The following is a 12982-nucleotide window of genomic DNA, read 5'->3' on the forward strand; positions in this document are numbered from 1 at the left end:
GCAGAGTGTAGGGGTCTTGAGGGTGTGTAGTTAGAAGATGCAGAGTGTAGGGGTCTTGAGGGTGTGTAGTTAGAAGATGCAGAGTGTAGGGGTCTTGAGGGTGTGTAGTTAGAAGATGCAGAGTGTAGCGGTCTTGAGGGTGTGTAGTTAGAAGATAAAGTGTAGGGGTCTTGAGGGTGTGTAGTTAGAAGATGCAGAGTGTAGGGGTCTTGAGGGTGTGTAGTTAGAAGATGCAGAGTGTAGGGGTCTTGAGGGTGTGTAGTTAGAAGATGCAGAGTGTAGGGGTCTTGAGGGTGTGTAGTTAGAAGATGCAGAGTGTAGGGGTCTTGAGGGTGTGTAGTTAGAAGATAAAGTGTAGGGGTCTTGAGGGTGTGTAGTTAGAAGATAAAGTGTAGGGGTCTTGAGGGTGTGTAGTTAGAAGATAAAGTGTAGGGGTCTTGAGGGTATGCCAGGTCAAGGACCTTGAAGTGGATTTGTGCGGCAATGGGAAGCCAGTGATATGGAAGATGGTTGAAAAGCACACAGGACCTGTGAGGCTCCTTATCCTCCTCCTCCTCCTCCTCCTCCTCCTCCCTTCTTTCATTCCTCTATATTTCTATAGAGAGTTAGTCTCCCCAGAAATTGGGACCCAATCTAATAAGGAGTGAGTGTTTCCTCTGGTGGCTTGGGTTATGGCCCAGAAATGTAATCCTCTCTCTCTATATATACATCTCTCTCTCTCTCTCTCTCTCTCTCTCTCTCTCTCTCTCTCTCTCTCTCTCTCTCTCTCTCTCTCTCTCTCTCTCTCTCTCTCTCTCTCTCTCTCTCTCTCTCGCTCTCGCTCTCGCTCTCGCTCTCGCTCTCGCTCTCTCTCTCTCTCTCTCTCTCTCTCGCTCCCCGCCCCCCAAACTGCAGTAGAAGCAGCTCCGCCCCGCGGGAAGTAACTTATCTCAAGCCCCGCCCCTCTTTTCTTCATCCTCCAATCGCAACTGTTGCCTCCCTCGGATAAATCACCGGGGGGGGGGGCAGTGGGTCAGGAGGTAGAGCGGTCGTCTGGTAATCTGAAGGTTTACGGTTAGATCCCGGCACCTCCAAATGTGAGGCATAAGTTGTAAAGTGCTTTGGATAAAATCCGGATACATTTATATAAATGCTGTCCGTTTATAAGTAGGATTCAGATTCTTTATCTGTCATGTCAGGGGTACAGGAGAGTGAAATTCTTAGGTTTAGGTTCCTCTACCTTACAGCAGCATTTATTTAAAATATGGTATAGAATACAGAAGATTATTTTATTGTCAATATACACAAGGCAATTGAAATGTGTCTTTTCACTTATAAAGGGAGTAGAGGAGGAGGACACAGCCCTGGGTGTACAGGGAGTAGAAGATGAGGACACAGCCCTGGGTGTACAGGGAGTAGAAGAGGAGGACACAGCCCTGGGTGTACAGGGAGTAGAGGAGGCTCAGGACACAGCCCTGGGTGTACAGGGAGTAGAGGAGGAGGACACAGCCCTGGGTGTACAGGGAGTAGAGGAGGCTCAGGACACAGCCCTGTGTGTACAGGGAGTAGAGGAGGACACAGCCCTGGGTGTACAGGGAGTAGAGGAGGAGGACACAGCCCTGGGTGTACAGGGAGTAGAGGAGGACACCGCCCTGGGTGTACAGGGAGTAGAGGAGGCTCAGGACACAGCCCTGGGTGTACAGGGAGTAGAGGAGGCTCAGGACACAGTCCTGGGTGTACAGGGAGTAGAAGAGGAGGACACAGCCCTGGGTGTACAGGGAGTAGAGGAGGAGGACACAGCCCTGGGTGTACAGGGAGTAGAGGAGGCTCAGGACACAGCCCTGGGTGTACAGGGAGTAGAGGAGGCTCAGGACACAGCCCTGGGTGTACATGGAGTAGAGGAGGCTCAGGACACAGCCCTGGGTGTACAGGGAGTAGAGGAGGAGGACACAGCCCTGGGTGTACAGGGAGTAGAGGAGGCTCAGGACACAGCCCTGGGTGTACAGGGAGTAGAAGAGGATGACACAGCCCTGGGTGTACAGGGAGTAGAGGAGGCTCAGGACACAGCCCTGGGTGTACAGGGAGTAGAAGAGGAGGACACAGCCCTGGGTGTACAGGGAGTAGAGGAGGCTCAGGACACAGCCCTGGGTGTACAGGGAGTAGAGGAGGAGGACACAGCCCTGGGTGTACAGGGAGTAGAGGAGGCTCAGGACACAGCCCTGTGTGTACAGGGAGTAGAGGAGGACACAGCCCTGGGTGTACAGGGAGTAGAGGAGGAGGACACAGCCCTGGGTGTACAGGGAGTAGAGGAGGACACAGCCCTGGGTGTACAGGGAGTAGAGGAGGCTCAGGACACAGCCCTGGGTGTACAGGGAGTAGAGGAGGCTCAGGACACAGTCCTGGGTGTACAGGGAGTAGAAGAGGAGGACACAGCCCTGGGTGTACAGGGAGTAGAGGAGGAGGACACAGCCCTGGGTGTACAGGGAGTAGAGGAGGCTCAGGACACAGCCCTGGGTGTACAGGGAGTAGAGGAGGCTCAGGACACAGCCCTGGGTGTACAGGGAGTAGAGGAGGCTCAGGACACAGCCCTGGGTGTACAGGGAGTAGAGGAGGCTCAGGACACAGTCCTGGGTGTACAGGGAGTAGAAGAGGAGGACACAGCCCTGGGTGTACAGGGAGTAGAGGAGGAGGACACAGCCCTGGGTGTACAGGGAGTAGAGGAGGCTCAGGACACAGCCCTGGGTGTACAGGGAGTAGAGGAGGCTCAGGACACAGCCCTGGGTGTACAGGGAGTAGAGGAGGCTCAGGACACAGCCCTGGGTGTACAGGGTGTAGAGGAGGCTCAGGACACAGCCCTGGGTGTACAGGGAGTAGAGGAGGACACAGCCCTGGGTGTACAGGGAGTAGAGGAGGAGGACACAGCCCTGGGTGTACAGGGAGTAGAGGAGGGGGACACAGCCCTGGGTGTACATGGAGTAGAGGAGGAGGACACAGCCCTGGGTGTACAGGGAGTAGAGGAGGCTCAGGACACAGCCCTGGGTGTACAGGGAGTAGAGGAGGAGGACACAGCCCTGGGTGTACAGGGAGTACAGGAGGGGGACACAGCCCTGGGTGTACAGGGAGTAGAGGAGGAGGACACAGCCCTGGGTGTACAGGGAGTAGAGGAGGCTCAGAACATAGCCCTGGGTGTACAGGGAGTAGAGGAGGAGGACACAGCCCTGGGTGTACATGGAGTAGAGGAGGGGGACACAGTCCTGGGTGTACAGGGAGTAGAGGAGGAGGACACAGTCCTGGGTGTACAGGGAGTAGAGGAGGACACAGCCCTGGGTGTACAGGGAGTAGAGGAGGAGGACAGAGTCCTGGGTGTACAGGGAGTAGAGGAGGACACAGCCCTGGGTGTACAGGGAGTAGAGGAGGGGGACACAGCCCTGGGTGTACAGGGAGTAGAGGAGGACACAGCCCTGGGTGTACAGGGAGTAGAGGAGGACACAGCCCTGGGTGTACAGGGAGTAGAGGAGGACACAGCCCTGGGTGTACAGGGAGTAGAGGAGGACACAGCCCTGGGTGTACAGGGAGTAGAGGAGGAGGACAGAGTCCTGGGTGTACAGGGAGTAGAGGAGGAGGGTGACACAGTCCTGGGTGTACAGGGAGTAGAGGAGGAGGACACAGCCCTGGGTGTACAGGGAGTAGAGGAGGACACAGTCCTGGGTGTACAGGGAGTAGAGGAGGGGGACACAGCCCTGGGTGTACAGGGAGTAGAGGAGGAGGACACAGCCCTGGGTGTACAGGGAGTAGAGGAGGACACAGCCCTGGGTGTACAGGGAGTAGAGGAGGACACAGCCCTGGGTGTACAGGGAGTAGAGGAGGAGGACACAGCCCTGGGTGTACAGGGAGTAGAGGAGGAGGACACAGCCCTGGGTGTACAGGGAGTAGAGGAGGACACAGCCCTCGGTGTACAGGGAGTAGAGGAGGACACAGCCCTGGGTGTACAGGGAGTAGAGGAGGGGGACACAGCCCTGGGTGTACAGGGAGTAGAGGAGGAGGACACAGCCCTGGGTGTACAGGGAGTAGAGGAGGAGGACACAGCCCTGGGTGTACAGGGAGTAGAGGAGGAGGACACAGCCCTGGGTGTACAGGGAGTAGAGGAGGACACAGTCCTGGGTGTACAGGGAGTAGAGGAGGGGGACACAGCCCTGGGTGTACAGGGAGTAGAGGAGGACACAGTCCTGGGTGTACAGGGAGTAGAGGAGGACACAGCCCTGGGTGTACAGGGAGTAGAGGAGGCTGAGGATACAGCCCTGGGTTGAAGGTCGGAGGGGCAGAGGTGTTGAGGCCCATCCTTCCTACCAGTTGTGATTGGAGGATCAAGGAAATGAGGGCGGTGCTTGAGATAGTTCAGTTAACTTTTGAAAAAATGCAGTGATGCACCTCTGGGGATAGAGAGGGAAGGATGGCGGCTAGGAAAAAAAGAAGAACGTTGGGTGTTATTGATCGTCTGAGGCGCCTCGATCATAACACCAGAGGGAGCTCCACAAATCATGTTAAACCCAGATTCGGCTCAAACAAGGGACTAAACACGTTTAGCAATTATGCCACATCAATGTGGAACGCCCTACCCAAAGCTGTAAAGGAATGTGAATCACTACCCACACTCTCAAAGAACACCTATGGGAGACTGCAATTCGAAACTGGCCCCTGTAAATGTCCTAACCCAATGTACAGTAAATGACCAAGTATGGTTTTGTCAATATTCCAATGTACAGTTTTGCTTGTACAGTTGTACAGTGTCCCCCACCCACCCACCCTTCCTACCCAACCCTCCCCACCCCCACCCCACCCACCCAACCACCTCCAATGTACAGTCCCCCCCAACCCCACCCCACCTACCCAACCTCCTCCAATGTACAGTTTCTACGTCAAATGTATATACTCTCTTTTCTGGACTCTTTTTGTATCACAAACAGTACTGTATTTGCAAATCTGGTATGTCATAAATGTATAGATGTAGCAGTACTGTCTATCTGTATGTCATGTATGTCATATATGTTATGATGAATTGAAAATGGGGGACCCTGATGTAAACAAGACGAAAGTCTTTCTCTGATCTGCATCCCCTTAACAATTGTGTGTATTGAGCTGTACTGTATTGTACCCATTCTGCAATCTGTTAATAAAGTTTTCAATCAATCAATCAAACCTTATCTTCACTCATTATGACCGCTCAATGTCAGAGAGGGCATGCGGAAGAGAGGCAATTAGCATAAACATTAGCCCCCTGCGCTGACCTCTGAGATGGCCCCCGGACGAGCGACACTGAGGGCAGGGGGCGGACGAGCGACACGGAGAGCAGGGGCGGACGTATCTGGCGCATGGCGCTCCGACAACACCGTGGTTATTTCTGTAACTCCTCGAGCAGGAGCCGGGGATAGTGACACGAGACGCCTCGCTCTGAAGACACAGGAGCCGGGGTTAGTGACACGAGACGCCTCGCTCTGAAGACACCGTATATCCCCGGCTGTCACAACACCGTCGGCCTCGCCGTGTCCTCCGGAAGGAGAACTATCGCACGACATGTCGTCATTTCAGCGCTCGTCAGTGCGCTGAAAGCAGTTAGGGGTTAAGTGTCTTGCTCAAGGACACTTCGACAGGCTGCCCTGGAGGAGCGGGAATCAAACCGGGAACCTCCGGATTACCAGACGATTGCTCTACCTCCTGACCCACTGTCGTCCCTATTGAGTCGTTTATATGACCGGCCCAGTCCGTGTTCATGAATGTTGTTTTCATGGTGTCCCAACTCTGTGCGATGTACAATAGTGCTGAATATACCGTATATGTACATTTATATATTGAATTTACTGCATATATACAGTATATATATATCCACCATCTGTCTCAATATACCTGTATAGCTTCAAGTTTTTGTTTTATTTGTCACATATAAGGTACTTTATAGTGAACTGCTTGGTTCTGTATGATTGTGCTTCATACAGTAAAAGAGTAAAGACCAAACACTATACTAAATATACAAAATACAAAACCAAAATGTACAAAATGCAAATATTAGGTTTGCTGGCTCCTCACAATGCAAACGCGAAAATGTACATTACAGATGAACTGCAGAGAAAATTCCCAATTTATCGTCCCGGTCGAGACTAATTGGAAGCGGAGTGCAACGCGTGCAAAGCTTGACCGTATGTTTCTGTGTCTAATAAAGGTGCTGGCGATCTCAAAGCTCACATGGACACAGAAAAACATTACAAACAAGGCAGAAAAAAAATCACAATATGGTCACCCTTGAAGTCGCATTATAATTTAATAAAATAATGACGAGTCAGCCTCCTAAAAAGACAAAAGTTAGTGACGCGACTCACACCGCCGCCGCCAAAGTAAGGACTTTGCTCTGTATCGTCAATCAATGGTCAAATAAATATTTGATTAAGGAATATAATATGCCTTTTTGTATTATTTGTGTGTATCAGCAAAATGTATAGATTTTTATGTTAGACATTGAGGGAAATTAAGATGCCATGTCAGATTTTTTACAAACCGCCACTTATCAACCAACCGGTTAATCGGAATGTGACGTATGTTGCTCAGTAGCTGCTGATGTCTGCTCAGGAGGTTTGAGTCTTTGCTCAGACCGGAAAAAAAATTTAGGGAACATTGCTGGTAGGGCTGTCAACGAATATTCTATATTGAAATTAATAATTGATTTGTTAAATAATTATTTTTTAAAGAATTATTAGGGTTGTCAATTCATCGCGTTAATTAGATTAATTACACAGTAGATTATCGTGTTACGAAATGTTACTCAAAATGATTAATAATATATATTTTTTAGATTTTTATTTATTTATTTATAAAAAAAAATCATTCATTCCATAAGAACGTAGAATACACATTTACAGACTTTGTTTTAAATGGTCCATTTGCATGTTCTTGGTATCTGATTCTAGGGACATCTATGTATCTCAGGGAATGTATTCCCAGTGTCAGAAATACTGTGCATGTTACTAGGCTTGAGGAAATTGTAATGAACCAAATGAGAATATCAATAAAAACATTTTTTATCTTTGACTGTGACTAACACCATGCTAAAATTGACTAGACCTGAAAAATCTAAGCAAATGAATAAATGGAAGATGATTAAACAGAAGGTTTTGTAGATACAGTACTGAATTCTGCCATCCGGACACAAATATGATTATAGAATATAAAATATCAGGCCTAAAATGGTTATGCGATTAATTAGATTAATTAATTACAAATCCTGTAATTAATTAGATAAAAAAAAATTATCGCCTGACAGCACTAAGAATTATATAAGATTGTTAAAAAAAACAGCCCCCGGTGGGCGGTTGTTAGTGGTTAACCTACCGTTGTATTCGTTCGGTACACAGCCGTACTGAACCTTAGGTCCAGTACTGAAATGGTTCTGTACGGATACGTGTACCTTTACACCCCTAATATATATGTATTCTTACCTTATATATGATTATACCTACACTACACATAATAATTAGATTGTAGATCTGTAGATACTATAATCTATATCTGTACATATCCCCTTACTTACTGCTGGCCAGTATGCCTACTACCATAGTGTATTTGTACCTGTACCACCACTGTATGTATTAATACTCAGGGGTGTAAAAAGTACCCAGAAATTATACTTAAGTGAAAGTATGGGTACCGTCTCAAAATCGTACTCAAGTAAAAGTATCTGGCTAAAACACACTTGAGTAAAAGTCAAAAAGTTTCTACTTTTAAATGTACTTAAGTACTTAAAAGTAAAAACTTTTTTTTATTCTGGGGCAATGAAGTCCATTTTCGTTTCGTCCTCTTCATCACTCGTACTATCGTTTGTGGCCATCTTTTGTAGCTTGTCACTCTGACTGTCTATTCTTCTGATAGCAGGTGTTTAACACATTCTGTGCCATGCAGTTTGCCCATCTTATACCACTCTCTGCCAGTGCTGTAAGCCTATGGAGTCGCTCACCTTCTTTGCAGGGCTATAACTTTTTAAATATTATATCTATATCGACATTACTATGGCCCATTCAACATCGGGTATCTATCGTTCCGGATGTGGGAACGTTATATTTTTCCATTCATACATTACATTGTCGTGTTAGTACCGTCGAGAATATAAGTATGTTTTTAGACTGTATAGCAGTAATTCCTAGAATGCGAGTTATAGGCCCCGACGCATATTACACATAATCGATTGGCGTTTCGTTCCTATACACGCTATATTAAAAAATTCAAATGCATATGCTCGGTATACATTATGCTCCATCATGCGTGAAGGAAAGGGGGGGGGTCGTTTATGATTCCTTGATTGTCAGTAACGGCTTTCCTTAGTAAGACATCATACGTTGAGCAGATGGATTGCAATGAAATAAATGGACAATCGAGCTGGAATTAACGTTAGATTCCTCTTACCTGTGGCCGATGCGTCTGGTGAAAGAAAATTCCAATTATTTGATGTGGATCTGCTATATCCATTTTCTGTTTGTATGATGCAATATTGATTCTTGCGTCTCGAAGGCGATCAAATGCACTCGAGTGTTTGTCTTGATCAACATAAGATATCTCTGCCGGAGGATTTTCCCCGATGCACAGAGCGCCACATCTGGTTTAGAGTGGGGTGCAACTCGCCCGTAATCCACCAGGCGGCAGTATTGAGGCGTTGAAATATCAGACAGGGTCCAGCTGGCTTCCGGAGCCTTCCTGGATGAATTATTAATGCCAATAGCGAATAAAGGAAATAACGATCATAAAAACGAGTAAACTCGTTGTTGGCGTTATTCGATTGGCGGGCAATAACGAGTAAACTAGTTTTTGGCGCAAGATGTGTTAATGAAAGCAAAGACCCCCGCTTTCTAGTCTTGCACAAGGACCAATCAGCATGGGTATGGACGGGTTAATTTTCCATTGATGGGGATTTGATTGGCTGTTTTTAAATAAAGTGCAACTATCTAAACCAATTGCTTTTAGCTTGTCAATCAGAATGGAGTGATTGACCGTGTCGAAAGCCTTTTGGAGGCCCAGCATGACCATGCCGCAGTATTTGCCCGCGTCCACCTATTGTTTGATGTGGTCGTTCCAAGGTACTTTTCGACCTGTTCGTAGACAATTTTTTCCTTAACTTTCGAGATGGAGGTAAGAATAGAAACAGGGCGGTAGTTACCTGGGTCTAATTTGCTGCGTTTTTTGTGCAGGGGGGTCACTCTCGCAATTTTGAAGTCTTTGGGGACGTATCCTTGTTTTATGGAGAGGTTTATTATGTGTGTGATGACTGGGGTGATGGCGGCTGCTGAGTCTCTGAGGAATTTGGAGGGGATATTGTCATGGCCAGTGGCCTTGTTAGGTTGGAGGGCGCTCAGTTTTTTTAACACCATTTGTTTTGTTACCATTTGTATTTGTTACCATTTCGAGTTTGAAGTCGTCTTTGCGGACCCCTAGGTTTTTGTAATGTAAAAGGCTAGGATGTGTTCTACCCCAAAATGCCCAGAGTGGGAGGGTAGTTTATTAACCAGTGTTGTGGCTATGTTTGTAAAGAAAATGTTTAAGTAATTGGCCACATCCAGCTTGTCTGTGATGAGTGTTTTCTGTCTTTATGTCTTTATGTATGACGGTGACCCCTCCTCATCTCACTAGACTGTGTTGTTGTGTCTGTGTTCGCGTGTGACTTTCGAATTATTGTAAACACAACATAGTACTGTGATATTCTGATATATATCACATTCTGATATATATTTTTTGTGTAAAATACATTTATAAAGGGCGGTGGTGCCTCCGGCTTGGTCGACCGTCCATACTAACACAATTGGCAGTGTCAGTGGGTGGGAAGTCGGTGTGGGTGGGTCCTGGTCGTTGTAAACAGCGACTCCTACAGTTCGGTCGGGGCGCCTGCACAGCAAGGGAAGGATCTAGGAGAGAGGTAGTGTGACCTTCCACAAGTTACACTCCCCCAGTGAGAGTCCGCGCTGCCAGGTGAAAAGAAGCGGTGGGCTGAGTACACATGTGTCGGAGGAAGCATGTGATAGTCTCCGCCCTCCCAGACCGACGGTAGGGGGTAGAGTGCGCAACGACCAGGAAGGGGATTGGGAATTGGCATAACGACTAACATTGGGATGGGAGAAAAATGGAAAAAAAGGAGGGGGGAAAAAGAGAAAGTAAAAATAAATAAATACATTTTCTGACTTTGCAAACGGTGTCTCTGATTCTCTCTCTCTCTCTCTCTCTCTCTCTCTCTCTCGCTCTCTCTCTCTCTCTCGCTGCCCCTCTCTCTGCCTCTCTCTCTCTCTCGCTGCCCCTCTCTCTGCCTCTCTCTCTCTCTCTCTCTCTGCTTCTCTCTCTCTCCCCGCCCCCCCCCTCCCTGCAGCTTCTACCGCTTGGTGCTGGAGTCTGACGTCAGGTTCTTGGCCAACAACACGGTGTCACCGGGGCCCGTCGCCCGCTTCACCGACCTCCCGGAGACCCCCCTCCTCACCCTGAACATGATCACCCCGGAAAGCTGGGTGGTGGAGGCTGTGCAGAGCCCCCACGACCTGGACAACATCCACCTCCAGCAGGTACCCTAACCCTAACATGATCACCCCCGTGCAGAGCCCCCACGACCTGCAGCAGGTAGATTAGATTGTCATCAAACTTTTTTTTGTTGCACTGTACTTTGTGCTAAAGAATAATTTTTTTGCCATTTTATTGCTTTATTGGATAGACAGAGAGGAAGGATGGGAGGAGACATCCGGGAGTCGAACCCGCGACGGCCGCGTTGCACTGCAGTGCGTTATGTGGTGCGCCACCCTGGCGCCCCCTTTGTGCTGTATAATGACAATACATTTGAATCTAATCGAAATATGTTGGTAAACAGATTCCGCACACGGCAAGCTTTGGTCAGAAATAATTGTTTCGCGTTTAGCCTACAATTGTTCATATTAAAAACTCCTGCAGGTGAATAATAAATTAATTATGTCATTTCAATCTATAAAGAAAATCTATAATCCCCCGCCTGACTTTGCCCCCCGTCTGTTGTGAAGTCAGCCATACCCCCCCAGTCCACGTTATAAACCCTGATGCAAGAAGATGGCCGACGCTGTGACCTTTCCGACGCGCAGAGCTCTCAGACACGTCAGACATGATTACCTAGGCAACCGCTTCACCTCCATTAATTTCCTATACGGCCAACGAGTTGTAACAAGTCATCGCCGCGTGGGACGTGATGGGACGGCCGGCGTCACGAGCCGAGGCCCGCGGTGAGAGGGGACGAGAATTCAGACTATATGCAAATTAATGCAAAGGTTGCTGCACAAGGAACCAATCACGTTGCAGCCAACCAGAAAGGCCTGTGAGGCTCCGGGAACCAATCACGTTCCAGCCAACCAGACAGGTCTGCTCCGGCGTGTGTGAGAATGTAACTGTAACCTACGCATGGAGGACATGTATTTCATTCATTGAAGTTACAACATGACTCTCTCTCTCTCAAAGTCAAATTCACAGTCAAAATAGGCTTTATTGGCATGGAATATCAAAAGTACCTATTGCTGAAGCAAGTCCAACATGCAAACAATAAGACATACTGTATAAGCAATCAAAAACACCACAACATAACCCATAACAATAAAAACAAGCAACAGAAACTGATTCAATCGGGTAATAGTTTTACAGATGTAGCCACCCAGGAATGTTGATCATTATAATGTAAATGCAGCTTTACAGATGTATCAGTTAACCCATAACTGTGTACCTGAACCGGGTTAGTTGTGAATCCAACCCGTTCGGTCTGTGCAAGTCCCACAGGAGGACGTTTCCAAAGTCAATTATATTTATTTATAATAAGGGTCGGTCCATATCGTAATTGGCTAGTGGTTCGAGGGAAAGCGTGAATAGTCCGGGGCTCAGAGGACAACCCTGCCTAGAAGACCTAGAGACCGGGAAGAGTGTATCGTTTGCCTGTCATTATCATTGCTGACGGTGAGGCATAGAGCACTTTAATCATATGTATAAATTCCTTTCCAAGTCCCTTAGCCTCCAGTACCGTCCAAAGATATGACCATTCTAGTCTATCGAATGCCTTCATGGCATCTAAGGACAGAACCATGGCCGGAGTTATATTGTCCTTACTGTTGTCAATTACATGTAATAATCTCCTGAGATTATCTGCGGCTAAGCGTCCCTGGATAAATCCGGTTTGATCACAGTGTATCAGCACCGTCATATACTTCTGCAGACGTCGGGCTAGTACTTTGGCAACAAATTTAAGATCGGCCCAGAGAAGACTCAGGGGCCTATAACTGCCACAGTCATTGGGGTCCTTGTCTTTTTTGCGTAGTAAAGAAATTAAAGCCATATTAACATCTCTCGAGCCTCCTCCTCTGATAACTTTGGTATTTTAAGCCTGCTAGTAAACGCTTCAAATTTGGTATGATCAAAGTTGACCTCTGAGCTATACAGTTGTGAATAAAATTCTCTAAAAGTGTCCTTGATCTTTTTTGAGTCAGTAGTAACTACTCCTTGTTGTGTCCTGATTGAAGGGATATCTGAAAATGTATCATTTGCGTGAATTTTCATTGCCAGTAAATGGCTGGGTCTAGAACCATGAAAGTAATTGTAACTGAGGGGTTACAAAACCCTGACTGTATTAAAGATTGTGATATATTAAACCACTACTAGTTATGTACTTTAATTACTGGCCAAACAGTACATCAAATATTGATGGTGAACACCCACACAAGAACACGGCATTGACACAGAAATTCTATTGGAGGGTTATTTATTATTATTAGGCAACGTTAGGTTACAGATTGAGAATTAGGGTCGCGCTTATATGGCGAAGAATATACGTAAAGTCAGTCAAGAGCATAAGTCAATATAGTAGGAATACTATGATGGGTCTAAGCTGACGCCACCTGTTGTATAGCAATTATATAGGGCAACACCGGTACCAACTGGAGACACTGGGTTCCCTCCGGGGTGTAAAGCCGGGAGGGGTAGAGGA

At 47.4% G+C, this 12982-nt stretch overlaps 1 protein-coding gene across 1 annotated transcript in view; it reads left to right on the forward strand.

Annotated features, from left to right (window-relative positions):
• uggt2 (UDP-glucose glycoprotein glucosyltransferase 2) overlaps positions 1 to 12982 on the forward strand; it is a gene marked incomplete at its 3' end in the record, with an annotated part of 260476 nt that overhangs the window by 207421 nt on the left and 40073 nt on the right. The window contains exon 27 of the mRNA XM_084314328.1: positions 10370 to 10559. Within this exon, the coding sequence (XP_084170454.1) occupies positions 10370 to 10559 (190 nt within the window). The remainder of the gene's footprint in view (positions 1 to 10369; positions 10560 to 12982) is intronic.

This window comes from Notolepis coatsorum (genome assembly GCF_963971535.1).
Source record: "Notolepis coatsorum genome assembly, chromosome: 5".
NCBI lineage: Eukaryota > Metazoa > Chordata > Actinopteri > Aulopiformes > Paralepididae > Notolepis > Notolepis coatsorum.